General features: G+C 41.5%; 2 protein-coding genes across 8 annotated transcripts in view; both read left to right on the plus strand.

Annotated features, from left to right (window-relative positions):
* The window catches only part of LOC147126468 (amphoterin-induced protein 2-like), a 44,827-nt gene extending 39,122 nt beyond the window's left edge, over positions 1-5,705 (plus strand). The window contains exon 3 of the mRNA XM_086023137.1: positions 846-5,705. Within this exon, the coding sequence (XP_085879263.1) occupies positions 936-2,429 (1,494 nt within the window). The 5' untranslated portion in view covers positions 846-935 and the 3' untranslated portion in view covers positions 2,430-5,705. The remainder of the gene's footprint in view (positions 1-845) is intronic.
* The window catches only part of LOC147126469 (uncharacterized), a 59,125-nt gene that overhangs the window by 39,119 nt on the left and 1,322 nt on the right, over positions 1-18,684 (plus strand). For 2 of the 7 annotated variants that reach the window (XM_086023123.1, XM_086023124.1), the window contains exons 2-11: positions 13,388-13,598; positions 14,279-14,423; positions 14,501-14,638; positions 14,877-15,995; positions 16,420-16,622; positions 16,698-16,796; positions 16,883-16,972; positions 17,052-17,162; positions 17,405-17,516; positions 17,591-18,476. In XM_086023123.1, coding sequence (XP_085879249.1) covers positions 15,962-15,995; positions 16,420-16,622; positions 16,698-16,796; positions 16,883-16,972; positions 17,052-17,162; positions 17,405-17,516; positions 17,591-18,476 — 1,535 coding nt within the window. In that variant the 5' untranslated portion in view covers positions 13,388-13,598; positions 14,279-14,423; positions 14,501-14,638; positions 14,877-15,961. The remainder of the gene's footprint in view (positions 1-13,387; positions 13,599-14,278; positions 14,424-14,500; positions 14,639-14,876; positions 15,996-16,419; positions 16,623-16,697; positions 16,797-16,882; positions 16,973-17,051; positions 17,163-17,404; positions 17,517-17,590; positions 18,477-18,684) is intronic. The other 5 variants (XM_086023125.1, XM_086023126.1, XM_086023127.1 and 2 more) reach the window with 4 other exon arrangements.

An 18,684-nucleotide genomic window follows, 5' to 3' on the forward strand; every position in this document is an offset into this window, starting at 1 on the left:
ACAAGGCAAGGCAGCTTTATTTATTTCGCACATTTCATACACAAGGCAACTCAATGTGCTTCACGCAACCAAAAGCACAACATCTAGAAGCATCTACAAACAAAACCGCCAGAGACATTTAAAAGCAAAGCAAAAGCTTCCAAAGTAGTTTACCAAAATTACTAAAAGAACAACGATTGACAACATTTAAACACCTTTGACATAAAGTAAAGAAATGTAGCTTTCTAAAATTACCATAAGACCATATGGTGAAATTGATTTAAAAATGCTGAAAAGACTTCACTTCTGTTGGCAGTTGACACCATTGGCATGCAGCATACCGCATGCCGCTTCACCGTATTTGCTTTGAATTGAGGGTTCCACTAAGTCTGCAGACCTCAGAGCCCTACACGATTTATATTCAATCAGCATTTCTTTAGTGTATTCGGGACCCAAACCATTCAGTGATTTATAGACCAGTAGCAGAATTTTAAAGGCTATTCTACAGCTGACTGGTTACCTGTGTAAAGTCTTTCGTACTGGAGTAATATGTTCTGATTTCTTTGTTCTGGTAAAAACCCGAGCTGTTTTATTGATTGATTTAATGTGTCTTCGAAAAGTCAGGTCTGGGTGTTTACTCACAGAAACAATTACCAAGGTTTTGTTTTATTATAGTCAGAAATGCATCTCAGGGATAAAACTGTACAACCCCAGTATTAATTATTTTTAGATTTTTTTTTGTTTGTTTTTAAATCGCAGTTGTGGTCATTGAATGAATTTTGGAAAAAAAACTAGGACAATATAAATAATACAGCTAGAAGTAGTACCAAAATAATGACATCCAATTTTGTGTGTTTCTTCCTCAGCTCTCCTTCCAATACTGCATGCTTCTAAAGCTGACATGTGTAAGCCACGTGAGACGGCAAGCTGAGACTCGGCCCTGAAGGAAAAGCAGGATGTGTCCCATCGTGTCGCATCTCTTCAGCCAGAGCAGCGTCAAGCCCGCGGCCACGGCCCTGCTCCTCTCCCTATGTCTCGGCTTCCCTCCCTGGGCGCTCACATGCCCGCCCGGCTGCATTTGCGCCAGCGATATCATTTCTTGCAGTGGCTGCAATCTGTCCACGTTGCCCCCTGACCTCCCCGGCTACGCCACGCGCTTAGACCTGAGCCACAATTCCCTGACTGCGCTGCCCACTGATTGGATAACGCGACCGTTCGACCGGCTCGCCGCTCTTCTTCTCGGCCGCAATCACATCGCCCAAATTGAGGCGAACGCCTTCACGGTGACACCTCATCTCCTCCACTTGGACCTCTCATCCAACAAACTATCAGTGCTCAACTCGTCTATCTTTGCCGGCCTCACGCAGCTAAGAGAGCTGCTGCTGTTTGGTAACCAGATCGTCCAGATCAATCCTAAGTCCTTTAGTGGTCTCCGCAGCCTGGTGAAACTCTACCTATCTGGGAACAGGCTGACATCACTCCCTGAAAGTCTTTGGGATGGAGGAGGGCCTCTCAACCTGACCTTCCTCGACGCGTCATCCAACAGACTCGCCAGTGTGCATGTTCACACGATGCTTTTCCTGAGCCAACGTGGTGGAATTTACTTGCAGGGAAACCCTCTCATGTGTGACTGCGCTTTACTGGCTCTGCTTGAGTACTGGACTTGGAAGCAGTATCGCCCCCTGTCGGACTTTGCCGACGACTACCCATGTAAGGACGACGTGGGCCCAAAACTGAATTGCAGCCTGGACCGGGAGGTGTCCAGTGAGGCGGGAAGCATCCAAGTAGATCCGGGCAAATGGTTGTGGTTGACATGTCCTGGCTTTTCCTCAGCGCTGATGAAGGATCCAGCTGTGTTCTGGGTGACCCCCACAACAGTGCTAAATTTATCAGCACACGATCCAAGTGCTCACGTCGCAGTCCTCCCTAATGGCACCCTGGAGATAAGAGGTGCGCTGATAGAGGATTCTGGCACATACGTGTGCGTGGCGGCCCGTGGGCGCCGGCATGACCCCGACGCGTCTCCCGAGGTCAACGTGGTCGTGGGAAACATGAGTTCAGTCGCTGCCAGCGGCTTGGCCCATCCAGGCGGAGGCGAGCATTTCAACACGGCTTTCACCACCCTTGCTTCCTGCGTGGTCAGCATCATACTGGTGCTCCTCTACCTCTACCTGACGCCGTGTCGGTGCAGGGAAAACAGGGGCGGCGCCTCGGGAGGGTGCGGAGGACGAGCTATCGTCCTCTGTTCGGACCCCAGGGAAGTCGAGTCGGGGCAGAGGAGGTCCAATGGGAAAAGGGTAGCGTTCTTAGAGCCCCAAGTGGAGGACTTTGACAGCGCTGGTGCAAAGTCACCAGTTATCAACACGAGTCACGCTACCACTGAGGGAATTCTTAAAAACGGAAGCAGGACAGTGGGACAAACTCTCACGGACACAGCCCTCATGGTATAACAAGATGTCATCTTCGTTACGTCTAAGATGAAAATATACACTAGTCAGAAAACGTTATGGATATTCAGCATTTGGGCGAAAATTCAGGATGGACCTAAAATACACAAACCCGTAATGGTGAAATTAGGGCGACAGAATGGATTATTTAACCAGTAATCCCAGTAATCAATGATTATTTGAGTAATTTGATTTAAATTGATATTGAGAGGCAGGGATGGTATTGTTATCCACTTGACTTTGAGTGTGTGGCTTGTGTGTGTGACTTTAAAAGTTTGGCCCTGACCTGGTGAGTGATGTGGGAGTCAGCGAATGAGCGTGGTGATGTGGTGGCGTGGAGTTGATTGTTGTGAGGTCAGGTTAGCAGCTGGCTGTTACCTGGCTAACCGTCACCGTCGCAGCTTGTCTATGAATGTGCTTAATATGTTTTTATTTCACTAATGTTTGTGATTGAAAGTGCACCAGAGGTTGTGTCTATCCTTGGCCGCTTGTACAGGCATTAAAATACGTTCGCTAGGGCTATACGAAATTTGCTAACATCGATGCCTTTTCTTGGCGATTGTGGATTTGCAGTTGTGGTACGTTATTTCGGTCTAGGGTTCGATCTAGACCTAACCCTAACCTCTAGCCTGAGACTCAAATTAAGTTGGCCTGCATTTTAGGTTCATCCTGAAATGTCAACCAAAAGTACAATATCCTCAACTTTTTTTTGGAATGGTGTATCTGCATTTCACTAATATCCTGACTTTGTTTATATGAAGACTCCATATGGAAATGTTACAGATACCACAGCAGAGATCTCAAAGATGATCTACTTGCAGGCGGCGGAGCAGTCACACTCGAGTCGCTAAACGCGGCTGCGGTGAAGCTTATTGTCAAGTCTGACTGACTTTTGGTAATTAAAAGACATGTCGTGCTGTGCAAACACCACCACAGAAACCAATCCAACCTTGTTTTATTATAGCTCAAACTGAGTCTGCTGTATCTTTGACTTATTTTACATGGAGCAATTCTCTCTTTTAACACATTTATGACTGTTCTGATAAGTTGGAGCAATGTAGCACTTTCCATTAAGAATGAGCTTGATCGATGCATTGTGATGGAATTTTCTTAAGGAGTTAATTCATGTATTTATAGTCGGGCTACAGCTGTAGAATATTTTGGTATTCAGATATCCTACTGAAAATACGAATCGAATTATTCGGATTTCGGATAAAAATAAAACATATCTTTTTGCTTGGTTAAAGATACAGAAGACAAAAAACACATTTCCGCTTAATAATAAATGGCCAACTGGTTCTCATTTGTAGATAATCAGCATTTTATACTTAAATTTCAACTGTGCATAGCAGTACACAAGTTTTCTCCTCAAAATCTCTCCCCATAAATTTGGTCTATGAGACGAAGTGGCGTCAGAAGCACAGATTTTTCCGGCTAAACCCACACTTGGGTAAACCTGGTTTATTAAAAAGTGATCAGTAGTAACGGCAACTGTGTCATGCTGTCAGTCATACTAGTGCCGTACATTACAGTGTCAGCGTAATTTAGTTGTTGTTTTTGTTTAGCGCCCTTAAGTAGCGATTGAACATTACTTCTGAACAACGTTGTATTGTTGTCGTCGAGACGCCTCGAACACAGTCTAGAAAACGACTTGCTGCCAGAAACATCTTCAAAATAAAAGTGTGCCAAGGCATTGGCGTTCATTTATATTTGGTAACTTAGGTTTATTTTGAAGTTGGCATTCTAACCCCGTTGGCGGTGCGTGCGGGTACTTGAGGCAGAGAAAATGCCTCAAGCATTTATTTTTATTTTTTTTAACCGAGGTACTCGAATCGCTCGAGGAGCCGTTTCAGCCCTAATGTATAACATAATTGTTTAGTGAGATGTCTTAGTACCAACCCACTGCCGTATGTAAGTGGCATCATAAGAGGTCTGATTGACATTATAGTGCACATATTAGCATGCTTTATTGTAATAAATACCCTTGTAAAAATTACTGGGATGTCCGTCTTAAAAAAAAAAAAAAAAAAAGAGAGAGGACTCGGAGTAATAAATAAGCAATGTTTTGCTAACATCACCGTTTCAACTAAGTGCATTATCATTAACAATGTTGACTTACAATCCACTAAATACGAAACCTAAAATAGTGAAATATACACTCACAAAGCATATTGAAAAGCAAAAGCCTCGCAGTATATATAGACTTTAGCTCTCACTAGGCTGTAAACCACATCAAGATGCAGTGAATATAAAGTTTACACACTCCCGTTCTAATGCCAGGTTTTTGTGATTTAAAAAAAAACGAAACCAATTTAAATCATTTCAAAACTTTTTCTACCATTGTGCCTATAACCTGCACAACACATTTCTTTTTAATTCTGATGTTGTAGTGGGCTTTTCTTGAATTTTTTGTTTTTTCTAGTGGAAGCCTGAAAACTTTGTGCTCACATTGAGTAATATTTTGAACCGTTCACAATTTGCTCCACTTTGTGTAAGGGCCCAATGTCTAAATGTTGTTTGTGCCAAGTATAACATTTTGGATTCATGGCCAAATTGATTTCATTGGACCATAAAATCTCCCAAAACACCCACAGGAAAAAAAAACAAGGCTAATCTTTCTGGCCAGGTTTAGTAGAGGTTTTAGGTTGCAATAATGGTGCGAAAGAATTTGAAATACAGGTCATTCATCTTGGTCAGTTTTCTGATACCATAAAAACCTGGTCTTTAAACAGGGCTGTGTAGAGTTTTTATATGCACTGCATGTCTCAAAATGTCACCTAACTATATGGTAAGATGCTGCAAAAGTGAATTGAGAATTTCTATTCAACATTTGCTTTTTAGTTTGAGCTTTGAAGGTCATAGGAGGCAGGCACATGACTGATTCATATTTCCAGTCGCTCTTTCTTCAGAAAGAAAAGTGCTTTTATACCCTTGCTCATCCATAGCTGGATTTATGGACCGAGCGGTTCCCCATCAAAGTAACTGTTGGAAGGATTGACCCTTGGCGCCTGAGAAAAAAAAGGCAGTGGAGTTGAAGTGTCATTCAGGCCGTATTGGTGTCACCCAATAAGGAAAGGTGTGACCTACATTCTCCCTTTGTCTGATATTTTTAGCTCTGTGGTGTCATTTCCAAGGTGCCAAGAAGCTTGTATTGCTTCTACATGTGTCCTGTCCACATAATATGACATCTTTTAGTTTTGATGTTTCATTAGAATGCATAGTCAAATGTTCTGTCATGAGTGCGTCTTGCACCTTTTTAAAATAAAAGGTTGACTTTTAGCAGTTGTGTGCTCTTTTGTGCCTCCAGGAAGTCATTATTTTAGGCACCATGTGGAAATAAAGTCCGTTTGGGTGATAAAATGAAAAGTAGGGTTACATCAGAAGGATTTAAAGCATGGCAAATAACCTCTTAGTGAGTCAGCAAATCACAATTTCCCAAAAATCCTCTTAAGGCCTTTTCATTTGCTATTGAAAAAGTGAAACCTTAAAGCCATATTTTGCACGCTTTTTTTGAAAAAAAAAAAAAACATTTCACATGATTGTACAGTCATTTCAGAGGCAGAGAGGACATAAGGAGCCTTTTCCAAAAGTGCAGTGCTTTCAGAAGTGACGGGGAAATTGGCTGTTGTTGCTGACGGTTCCCATTGGGACCAGTCTGCAAATATCACTCCCAGGGACGAGGTGTTTTTCACATCTTAACATGTTGACTTTTAATGACTGGGTCCCAGAATACTTTCACTATTGTGTATGATGCATGTGTAGGCATAATTAAAGCCTCCAATTTGACGTGGAACTAATAAATGCCCCTATTAATATTAATAGATTGGATAATGCTGCAAAAGTGAGATATTTTCATGTTTTTTTTCTCTAGCGCATCAGGTTTTCATCGTAATAATAATATGTAATATATTTAGTAATATTTTTGAATTAAAGGTTCAGCACCAGGTAGAACTTTTTTCTTCATGGCTATAAATTACAACACATGGTCAAATCTGTGTTGCTCGAGCATCTAAAGGTCAAACTTAAAAACCAAAACTGAAAAAATCTCCAAAAATGGATGTGCTTGAAATATTATATTTTTTTTTATATCAGCGTCAAAGATAGGTTTTGGCACACATAAAGCCATCTCTGATTAAAATTTGCTGTTGGCCAGTGAAATTATTGAACTAGCATTTGCTCCACTGCTGACTTGCACTACTGTCATTTGCGAACAGGAGCATCATTTTTGGACTTATGACTGGTGCTGAAACATACAGATTCTATTAGACAACAACATTTTAGCTGGGGTCGTAATGTGAAGGCACATGACCACTCTGCTTAGCTTTAATGAATACCGCTTTGATCAATATCCACTAGGACACATTAATCTTCTCCACGCTGAGTCCAAAAGGTAATAATTTCCTGGCAGGTCATAAGTCAAACGTTGGAGAAAGTTTAATGAAAGTGGGAGGCGTATTGCTAAAATAGCAACATTAATTTGAGCATGTTCAGTATAATGGCATCATTTGGCAAATGGCTCCCAATGTTTAATTAAGATGCCTTCTGAGCTTATATGGCCCATTCTCCTTGTTCTCACTGTTCCCCCAGAGTAGTTGTAAAAGGAGATCATTTACCAGCTATGGGTTTTTTTTTTTTTTTTACACACTACCAGTGAGCATGGCCCCATGCAGATGTAGTGCTTGTTAAGAAAAGCCTTCGTGTGATACCATTATTATTCTGCACTCTTCAAACCTGCACAAGGCGATTTTTTTCCTCTGATCTCGCAGACCAAACAGCTCACGTGTTGGACAAATGAATGAAAGCTTGTCAAACACGCATCAAAAATTTAAAGCATGTGATTGAAACCGGTGTTCACAGCGCAACCTTGAATGTTCTGCTATTTGGAGCGTGCACGTGCAAACCTCTGTGGAGTTTGAAGCATTAACGCTGTTTGCACATGTATAACACCGTTCGTGCTACCTATGTGGTGTCGTGTGAATTTCGCAGAAAATCTTACATGAAAGATTACACTTGACAGACGCAAAGGTTCACCATTATTTCCAAATGATCCTTCCACCATCAAAAATGTCCAGATGCCAGATTTGTACAAACAAACAAACGAGCACATTGTGCCTCTTCCACAGCAATGAAGTTAGTTAGCTCCCGTGCAGATGAGCTGGACACCTGCCGTCTATCACCCGCACACACCTCATCTAACAACTCTCCATTCAGCTTCCTTCCTTTTCACTCGCTCCCTTGGAAACACCGATGCACAGCAACTCTTGAATGACTGTTGTCTCGTAATTGGAAGGCTTTATGTTGAGCCCTGGCACACCGTAACCCAACATGACAGTGCCGTGAGACACAGTTGGGAATATTTTCAATCTATTTGCACACTTTAAATGGCACAAATAGGAAGATTTGAGCTGACACTGCACTTCATTAAAATGTGGGAAAAGCAAGCCGAGAATCGGGGGCGGTTTATTGCGAGCAGTATTCGGTGGGATAAACACAAGCGCATCGTCTGTGAAATTGCCAGAGCAATCTTATTAGGTGAAGAGGCGAATCTATAAGGGCGCCTCGCTGCTCCTGATCCACCTTATATGAAATACGCTTCCCAACATTAACATTTGACAAATTCCTTGGCGAGAAACAAATGATTTTTTTTTTTGTAAAAGCTGCAACGTGACGCAGAGCTGAGACTTTTCAGGCTGATCGCTATCCGTTATGAAAGGAGATGAAGGACAAGAAGTCATGTCTTTTCATGTTCCACGACTGGCTTGAGACCAAACAAGTCCATGCTGTGTTTACGTAATCCAGATGCCTCAGTGGGGAAGCAAACTCACTTTTGCTGACTGTGAGACTGTGTATGTGTGTGCAGTAAATAGGTTACTTAAAAGCATGGGGCTGGGTGTCAAAATTGAAAATTGGGCACCCAGTGGATTTTAAAATACCCCACCAAGTACAACCATCATTACCCAACATTGAACTTTTTAGTAATGTAGTCGGGACAAGTGTTCATCAAAAACAACAGTTTTAATTCCTAAGCATTGCACTCAGTACCAGTCATAAATTTGGAGGCACTTATCCATTTAATAGCATGAAGAAGTGTTTCAAAACGTTTGTGACTTAAGGACAATTCAGAATCATTAGCTAACAGTAGAAACTGAGCATTATTATTGTTTTAAAGGCCCAATATTTCATGCAAATGAGCATCCCTCATTAGATTGTTGGTATAGCTAATGCTGTTCTCGGCTAAATGTAAGCAGCCTTTCATGTCCATGAAGCAGCTTTGCATTTCCTTTGCACAGCACAAAGTGTCTGCATATAGTTCTGGGGAAAAAAAAAACAAGTCATCAGTTTCTCTGATTGTGCTATTTATAGGTACAGTGGATATAAAAGGTTTACACACCCATCCTCAATTTCTGGTTAAATAATAGACCAAGAGACCAAGAATGATCATTTCAAAGCATTTTCACCATTAATGCGGCCTTTTTCTTTGTTGTCCTTCTAAGAGCAAGAGTAAAAATGAACAACTGAGATAATGTAGTTGCACAAGTGTGCACACCTTCCTGTAACCAATAACATTCAAAGGTATGTTCAGTGAGTCAGTACACTCATGCTACCATTGCTCAGCTGTTCTAGTGGGCTTTCTTGCCTGTTGTTAAAGCTCACATGGTGGTAAAAAAAAGTTTTGAAATGATTTATCCTGTTCTCATATTTGCCACAAAAAAATGGCGTTTGAACAGGGGTGTGTAGACTTTTTATAGTTGTATATGTTTGAGTAAATTATTCACATTTTTCATTTGTTCTTTAAACTGGGTCTCGTAATTTCATTCCAGAGCTGTAGCTACAATACAGTATATAATACCGTACTGAGTAATCAAATTACCCATTTCCAAATGGTCTGATCCAATATTTTGGTGGAGCTGTGCAGTCAAGGCCGCACTTGATTATCCAGCTGCACCCTCAAGAAACGTTATTGCTGTAGTTCCTTGCACTCCGATGCACCTTGGTGTGCATGCTTGTGTGTGTGCATCAGAATTGAAATTAATTGCACCTTACAAGATGAATGATATTAACTTCCCAGCCGACGCACATAGATAACGGTGATTTACTCCAGTTGTGGCACTTTCCTATTGTTCTGACTAAGATGTCATTATTTTGCCTTTGTACTGCATAGCATGATCTTTCATATTGGGTTAATAGCGCTTTACATAATGGCTTTTTCCCACCTTGTCACTGGCCCCATTGTCCCAGGTATGTAAGGTTCTATTGTGGGATTGGCAGGCTTGAAGTCAACTTTGGGAATTTGCAGGATTCCGATTTAGTATCAGCGGAATATCACTGCTTACACGCCGTTGTGTTGAAAGCAATTGTCACACCTAATTACTAGTTATTATCTATAGTTATAATTATTTATTAGGCTTGCCGCAGCGGCTGTGTAAATGCACAATCTCATTTCGGCATGTCAAATAAATCCCGGCTTTACTGTTATGCCTCTAATGTGCCAATTTACCCTGAAAGCACCGTGAAAGTAATTGTAAGGAAGTAATTTACTTCTGAAAAAAAATCCCCACCGACAAATCTTGCAATGTCATTAAACAGGAAGTTGATGGATAATAATGTACAGGTCACAACAGCAAAAAGCAGTCCATGGTTTCTATGTGAAAAGATGGTTTATGATTTGGATTTTGTTTGTGTGTGAACAAAAACACAACCTCTACGACAGCAGCAATTTAAAAAGTGAGGAATAGAGCTGTGTCCACGTGGTAACAGCATCAACAGGAGATTGAAGATCAAAGAAATTAGATAATTTATTGTTGCTTGTGGCATTTGGAGGCCTGATCCAGGACGCAGTTCCTCACTGCCTAATAACGTTATGTACATGTGTGCAAACAATCCGACGCGGCCGCTTACAAGCGCTTGTTATCAGGCAGCCACTGCCTTGACATTTAAAAGAGGCAGCTTTCTTCCAACGGCTGTGATTCATTTCCGATGCGTGCAGATTAGAAGAGGAAGAAAACTCGTCTCCTTGTGCAAACTGACCAGAGAAACGTCAGCGTAATGAGAAACGGGATTAAATGTGTGCTAGATGCAACGGTTGGCTTCTTTGCGCCCTGGAGAGCGGATCTAACAAAACCTTTTGTGTTTGATTTGATGGATCACACAAATCGGAGGTGAATGTGTGCGTATCCAGAACCCGTTTGCCTCAACCACTTAAGATCATATTTCTGTAGCGCAGTGATTCTCAAAGTGTGATATGTAGGCTGCCCTTAGTGGTGTGCAAAAGAATCTGTCAATTCAATACAAAATGTGAAATATAGTCAAGTGTATTGCAATGACTGAAAATGTTTCATCAGCTGACGGCAAGAAAATGAAAGGCGATAAAAAAAGAAATCCTGAAGTTAACTGTTCAATTGTATACATTTAATGTGACAAAAATGCAATAATGACCCGAACGCATGAAGTAATTTTAGTCACTCTTTACAGAGGAAAAAGAATATATGCCTGAGTATTGTGTTATCGGTCTTCATGTGTTGCTCCACTGTTTGTGTTCAAATGTCCGTTCCTTGAAGGATTATGACACCACAACACTAATGCTATTCACTAGCCTGTGTATGGCATTTTGTATTGTATGTTAGCATTACGCTGAACAGAATTAGCTTAAGGAAAGCCATGTGGTTGTTTTAAATACACGTTTAATTCTCTTTGGTCCATTTTTAGCTTGACAGTTAACGTCATCCGGGATTGGCAATAAGCAGCTCTTTTTTTAGGTCAAACTGTTGCTTGTTTTGAAGTGAGTTGAGTTGCCACCGTACTGCCCGAATCTCTCATTTGCTCGCAAGTCAATGCAAAAATCAGCTGAGTGACTGCTCATAACTCAATAAACTTGTAAGGTGAGTCATATCATACGATTTCCAAATAAAACCTCTGTCTTATTTTTGATGAGCACTTAGTCCTGCTACACTACTGTATCTTAAGGTTGGCCATGATGGTGATACTTGGGGAGCTAAATATTTTTTTAGGTGGTACTTGGTGTAAAAATGTTTAAATTTAACAGAGAAATGTCTCATGTCAAACTGTGCAGTGCCCTTGAGATATTGAACTGAAGGATGCTAAGTCTGCTTTAACGGAAGGGGCTGCCACTACTGCTAATTTAACACTGACCACATCATTATACACCAGACTATAAAATCGATGGTGGTGAGATTCTGAGTTCTACAGGTCACATTGTTCACACAGTAGGGGAAAGTAAGGCTAGTCTCCATCTCCAGCGCCACGGTGGCAACTTTTGCCTGCTGGTTGCCCCACCACGCTGCACATCCATCCACTCATTTCTCAGTCTGCCAAAATGTAGGATATTACAGAAATGTCAGATATTATCCTCCCCTGACAGCCTTATGTAAGTCCCGCGCTTGTGTCCGGGATAATCCTCTTAGTGGGAGAAGGGGTCGCCTTAATGGGAAACAAAACAGTTTGCCTCCTCTGTCCTCTGCTTTTAATAATCAAAATGGAATTTGCATGAAGGCCGGCGCTCCATGTGTAGGAGTAATCCTTGTTAGAGGACACGACTGCTCCCGATATATACCATTTGATTCTGTGTTAAAAGGGAGCGAAAGACTTTGGATTAACATGCCCAGCGTCAGGGATGTCAACACAAACACGATTGTTTTGATGGACAAAGGTGTGTTCTGTGGTCAGGGTGACTCTTTCAGCATATGAAAAAAAAAAAAAAAAAAAAGTGAAGTTGATTTGTTTGATGTGCTTCATTTTCATAGTGTATGACGTGTATTTATTGTGACGCAACAGCTTCCTAAACCCTTCTTATGTGTTAAGTGTGATAAAAAGTTGGTTGGCCTGTGTAATAACCAAATAACATGTTCAGTGAAATAAACATAAGGCGTTGTACTAGTTAAATAAATCATTTATACTTCTTAATTTGACTTTGGTAGCTAAGCTCCCTGGTGCTCTCTGCTGGTTATAACAGCCTAGTACAGGATTAGTGACTTAAGACTTGACGTCCCCCTCCAGCACAGGTGTCAACCTCCGGCCCACAGGGCCACTATCCTGCATGTTTTACATGTTTCCCTCCTTCAACACGCAAATGATCAGGATCGTTGTCAGGCTCCCGCTAAGATTATTGATGGTCTGATCATTTGAATCGGGCGGTTTGGAGGAGGGAAACATCGTAAACATGCAGGACACCGGCACTCGAGGACCAGTGTTTGACACCTGTGCCTTCCAGGTACGAGAGTACATTGCAGGGGGGTACGTGGAAACATTTCAGAATTTATTTCCAAGATGATAGCTAAGCAAGAAAACCTGTAAATAAAATGGTGATCAAGAAAAAAGAGTAAAACTGCAATAGTGAATCTAAATATTCTTGTTTTGTGTTTTGTTCCTTTTTTTGTAGGCAGAAACAACGCGAAGATAAAACCTTTCAGTTTGCAGCTTTTGAAACAATATCTGGTGCTGTTCATGAAATAGCCACTAGAGGCCATTGTACTGGATAAAGCCTGTTTGAGCTTCAAGAGCTGACCTGTTTTCTGTAGTTGAGTCGTGATTGGTCGTTACCTGATGAGTCGTTGTCATGTGATTTTCAGTCGACAGAAGTGACAAGATGGCCTACCCCAGAGATGGCTAAAAACAAGTGGATTAACTCTTTTTCCACAAACGCAAAATTTATCAGAATGCCTTGTTTCAACTAGTGGGCTTGCATAGAACATACTCTTGAAAAAAATATGTAGGGAATGATTTCCACTTTAAAAGCCAAAAATAATCCACCAATGTTTTGAATGTGTAATTGGGGGGAAAGTGACATCAGGTTTTTCTGCCTTGGTGTTTACAATGCATAATGCTGCTCACTACAAACGCCCAACCCTGGGGGAAACTGAACAAGGTCCTCTGGATCGTTTACTCATTGCCACCGATGTGTACCTGCTTTTCAAATGTGCTATGTTTTTGTAATTCATTTCAAGAAAGTGACTCCAGTTGGCGAATGAATGTGAGGGCACAGCTGTCTCCTCCCAAAAAGAAGAAAAAAGGGAGCTCATGTGGAGTGAGCAGGGAAACCAACTTCCCGGGAACTTTAATGAGGGGAATTGAGTGGCTTCTTTACTCGGGTTAAACTCCAAACTACACATGCTTGGACGGGGGGGGGGGGATACTGCAACTTCCATCATTAGTAAGGTAAGTAAAGTTGCAAACCTTTGCAATTAATAATGTGAAGAAACTTGGCTGTGTGTGTGTGTGTGCACGCGCGTGTGTACAGCTGTTAAAACATTTGACTTCATTGTCGAGTGACAATGCACCAATTTAACTTCAAATGTTTGAAGGCAATCATATACTTGTCAATGCTTATGTGTGGCTTGTTGTGAATTCTGGTTGTGTACTGGATTATCTAACTCCTTAAGAGCCAAAGTGCATTGAAGTTTGACCCGCTCACTTTTGAGTGTGCATTCAAATAGCTGCTCTGTCATCAAATATAATTGTACAAGGAAATTATCTTCATCGGAAATTCTTGATTGTAATACAATGATTTTTTTTTCTTATGACTTAAATGAGCAGATAAAAGGGGGGAAACTACATTCAACAAAATCATTCACTCGCGATAAATCCTCCCTGCGGGCTTTTCATGAGGGCTTCGACTGTTTTGATGTCATCAGTCGTCTTGTTAAAGAGTCTCATTGTGATTCTCAGGATTTTCTTTTTTTTTTTGTGCACCTCCTTGTTGCTCTCTCTGAAAACACTGAAATAAAGGTTTGATCTGATTTGAACTGTGAAATCGGAGCTGCTGCCCCCATGTAATCTTTAACTGTCCCCGTGCCATTTATGTGACCGTCGTTGGACCGACACAACTACTTGTAAAGGTCTTCCGTGTTCCATCTGCCACTCTCACTGGGGCTTTGTGAGAAGCCTGACAAATGGAGCTCATCCAGAACCAGAACTCCACTCAGGCCTTCTCGGGCCTTTCCGTCTCCCGCTGGGAGTCAATGCCACAAATGTCATCATATGGTTGGTAACAACATTACACATTTTGCATCTTTTTCTACTGTATACACCTTTTCTCTCCCTTGTTTTCCCCTCGCCAGATAATAATGTCATCATCGTGCTGGGTGTGTTGACCTTTGCCCTACAGCTGTGCTTGGTTCTCCTCGTCATGCGAAGATGTCTGAATTGGGACAACAAAACCAGAGAGGCTGTGGAGACTTTACAGGAACTCCAGATAGGTGCGTTTTCACCGCACCACTGTTGTTTTTTTGGGGAGGTTTTCATGGTCAGAATTGAATTTATCAATTATAACTACAGTTAATCCCTTAGAAATTGCATGGTAATGCCATCCCATGCTTTGAATGCTTGAAGCTACTACGAGTACATTTATTTTAAACGATTTCCTGACAAATAATTATTGCTTACACTCATTACGTGTCTTGCTAAATGTAAAATAATCTTTTTTTTTTTCTCAAGATCCCTCGCCCGGCCAACGAGATGTTTCCAAACATACTCCTTATCAGCCTTATAATGATAACTGTTTATCATCTGCAGCTATAGAAGGATGCTGTACAACTGCAACAGCCAAAAACTGTCTCTTTGGACCTTCCATACCCTGGGATCTGGTTCAGCATTGAAAATGTGAATTGTCTCAAAGATGAGGAAAATCCAGTTTGTCTCAAGCTATTATTGAAATTTTTGTATTTTGCAAATATTTTTTATGATGCCACAGTGCAATTAGCTGCTCGTGTGCAAAATCGCTGACTGTAACCTGTTTTGTAAGCTACATGATAAAGTATATGTTTAGTTTTCAGGTAGGTGCAGTTAATGGTCACATAAGGGACACACAATAAGGTCAATGGCTGAAATCAAACATTACTTTCCATTATGACCGGTTGTAATGTATTTCATTTTCATCAAATGGTATTCGTTACTATTGGCTGTTGCTTTGTGTAGTTTGCTCAGCAAAAAAAAAGTACAGAATTGTTATTCACTCACTGGCCAGTATCACAACACACCTGCACCATCTAATTAAATCCATTACAAGAGCAAAAATAACAGTTTTGTATGCTATTACCGTATGTTCATTTTATCTTGTGTTCACGGTTGACTTGACATTCGATTATACCATGTATGGATGTGAAAACACTTTATTTACAACATTATTATGAATCTCGTTATTAACTTGACTTTTTCTGTTGAAATATTTTGTGTTATTCTTTGTGTATTTATGCATGGGTTTGATTTGGAGTTCATGTTTGTAGTTCTCAGAATCGTCAGCAGGTGGCAGTAAGGGGAGAAACATCATCGAGTATTGACGGTCTTTTCTAGCAAAGAACGAGAGCGCAAAACATACCAAACAAATGAGTCTAACAATGATTTTCAGTGTCTAAAACCAGCTTTTAAGATCAGTTATTCTCATATTGTGTTCATAGGTTTAGAGGTTGAGTATGTGTCCATGAATAGTCGTACCAGGCTTGCTGTTAACGGAACCGTTGTAACGCAGTGTTCGAGTGGCTAGCGAACCTGCTAATGGTGGCGATCAGCAACTTTTCATCAAGATGGAGTCTTGTCTTTTTTCATCGATTTCCCAAGGTTTGTTGTTTGTTCTTAATTCATAAACACAATACAAGCAGGAGATGCATGTACAGACATTAAACAATTTTATAAAATAATTGCCAACTTTTTAACGTGATTGTACTTTGTGGATTTTGCAGATGAATTACATCAAACCTTTTTGTCCATTGTCATTTTTTTCCAAGGACACCTTTATAATCCACTTATGATATAATTATTTTACTTTTCTGCCTAAATATTAATGGACAGTTCAATATAAAAAATGATTTAAATTCAAAACGTGTCCATCTTTGCAATCATTTTACATTGCTTTTTATGACAAGAAGAACAATCCAGTGTAAAGCAATCACTGTGTAAGTCATTTTAGAAATAAAATGACGGACCCCAGTGTGTGAACCACTGCAATAGTTATTATAACTTGTATGTAATGTATTTTTCCCAGGTATTCCATTACCGCTGGCTTCACTCCGCCTACTGGTGCCACCTCTGCAGCTCCTGTCAGCCTCCATGTGGCAAACCCTGAATAAACAAGAAGTCACAAGCTACTGGGAAATGGCCGACTTTGTCTCTTTGGCTGTGGAGATGGTCCCAGAACTGCTTGTGTACAAGCACCGGATGCAACTCAACCTGGGCTTAAGAGCCAGGGTGAGTACCACCAAGAAGAGAGAGTGAGAGAAATTGCGACAATGTAAGCATCATTATGCCTTTCTCTACTTTTAGTATATTCTGGAATTATGCCAAAGTGAACAGCCGCTGGAATGTGACGTTATCTTGTCTCTCCTGGACAAGATTAAACAACAAAACACCTCTGCAGTAGATGTGAGTGCCCTTTTAATTCCAGTTTCTGCCTCCGTCTTATCATTTAGATGACAGTTGAAACATGCTGTGCATCCTTAACATTGCAGGTGAATGAAGAAGAGGAAGCCATAATGCGCTTTCTGGAGTTAATTCACATTCTACTTCAGGATCCCGAAGAGAGAGAACACTTCTTTGTGGTAAGGCATCATCAATGTCATTTTAGTCAAAAGTGTGTGGTCAAACGATTTAATTTGTGGCACTTTTATCATCTGAAAGGAGGTCTTCCCTTCCCAGTATGGACCCGAGTATGACCGGGATTTAAAATCGCTGTTTTGGGAGTTCCTCTGTCGACTAGCTCAGTTGTTACCTGTTCCTGATCTCAAACAGGTGAGGAACACCTTGATGATAAAAATGTCAACTGTTACAGCAGCACAAACTGCATTGAGTTGCCACTAGAGGGTATATGTGTCTTCACAATCACCTGTAGAAGAAAATGTTAGTCTTTCAAAACTTGCACAATGAACCGCTGCACTTGAGGAAAAAATCGGTACCATGAAAAATATTTTCTAAAAGTAGCCCCTGACCACCCGCCAAAACACATGATGTGTTTTTTATTGTATCAATTGTAGACTGTTGGCTGGCTCGGAACTTCGGATGAATGTGTGTTTCCACTCACTGAAGCGAATGACCTAAAGGTGTTGCTCCAGCACCACAAACACCTCAGGCGTTTAAAGCACCATGGTAGTGTTTTTTCCTAAGCAATTTATGGTATTATTTAGAAGTTATCAACTAACTAATGTTCTTTAAAAATGTAGTTCCAGCCACAAGCATGGGGGACAACATCCTTTCCTCGCTCTCTGCCTTCCACGCTTGCGGAATGGCAAAAGCTGAAGAGCATCTTAACCAATCAGGCCCGGATGACAGTCACATACATGTAGCCACAGTGGATGAGGTGACCGTTGAGATCATTGCAGAGGTTGAAGTCGATTTAGAAGAAAACGCTCGGTTTGAGCAAGCAGAAGAGACGACAGCAGATGTGGATGCAGGTAAAGAAGAGGAAGGAAGGAATGAAAAAGCACAAAGTGACCTCAAGAGCACGCACCAGGCAGATGTTCCAGAGCACGACTCGGCTTCCGCTCGCCCTCGGAGCTCTTCGGGCCCTCACGACTGTCCGGACTGCGACAAGAAATTCAAGTTCGCCTCGTCGCTCACAGCTCACCGGGTCATCCACACCGGGGAGCGCCCCCACCGCTGCTCCGACTGCGGCCGCTGCTTCTCTTTCCGGCAGGCCCTGAGGCGGCACCGGAACACGCACGAAACCGCACGCAGGTACGACTGCGACATCTGCGGGGAGACTTTCCCGTCCACGTCGGCGCGCTCTGAGCACAAGCAAACGCACGAGGATGGCATGTACCCGTGCCCGCAGTGCGAGAGCAAATTCACGTGGGAGCTGGCGCTCTCGAAGCACCTGAAAACTCACATCATGTCAGCGGGGGACGTGGGGGATGCCACCCCTGATGCGGCGGAGGTACCGGAAAACGTGGCTGTTGTTTCTCACGTAAACGTCCGCACAAGCGGGCGCAAACGCAAACCCACCATGAAGATCCAAGTCATCAATTTGCAGAAATGCATGAACAGCAAGACGAAGCAGGAAGTCATCAAGGAGGGGCCACCAGCCTCCAAGTCTTTGCCCTTCAGTTGGTCAGTTTGCTTCTGTCTTTGTCACTTTATTATTTATTATACACCTTTTTTCAAGAACTCTGTTTTTTCCCAGAATAAAAGGTGTAGTATTATGAAAGTTATATTTTTTTAATTAACTAAAATATTACTTTGTTCCCTTCTTGAAATTTGACTTTAATTAGGTACTAAAACCTCACAAGATTACAACATTTTTCTTATATATTTTTCT

This window comes from Filicampus tigris, chromosome 22 (assembly GCF_054856515.1).
Source record: "Filicampus tigris isolate MCC_2025a chromosome 22, RoL_Ftig_1.0, whole genome shotgun sequence".
Classification (NCBI taxonomy): Eukaryota; Metazoa; Chordata; class Actinopteri; order Syngnathiformes; family Syngnathidae; genus Filicampus; species Filicampus tigris.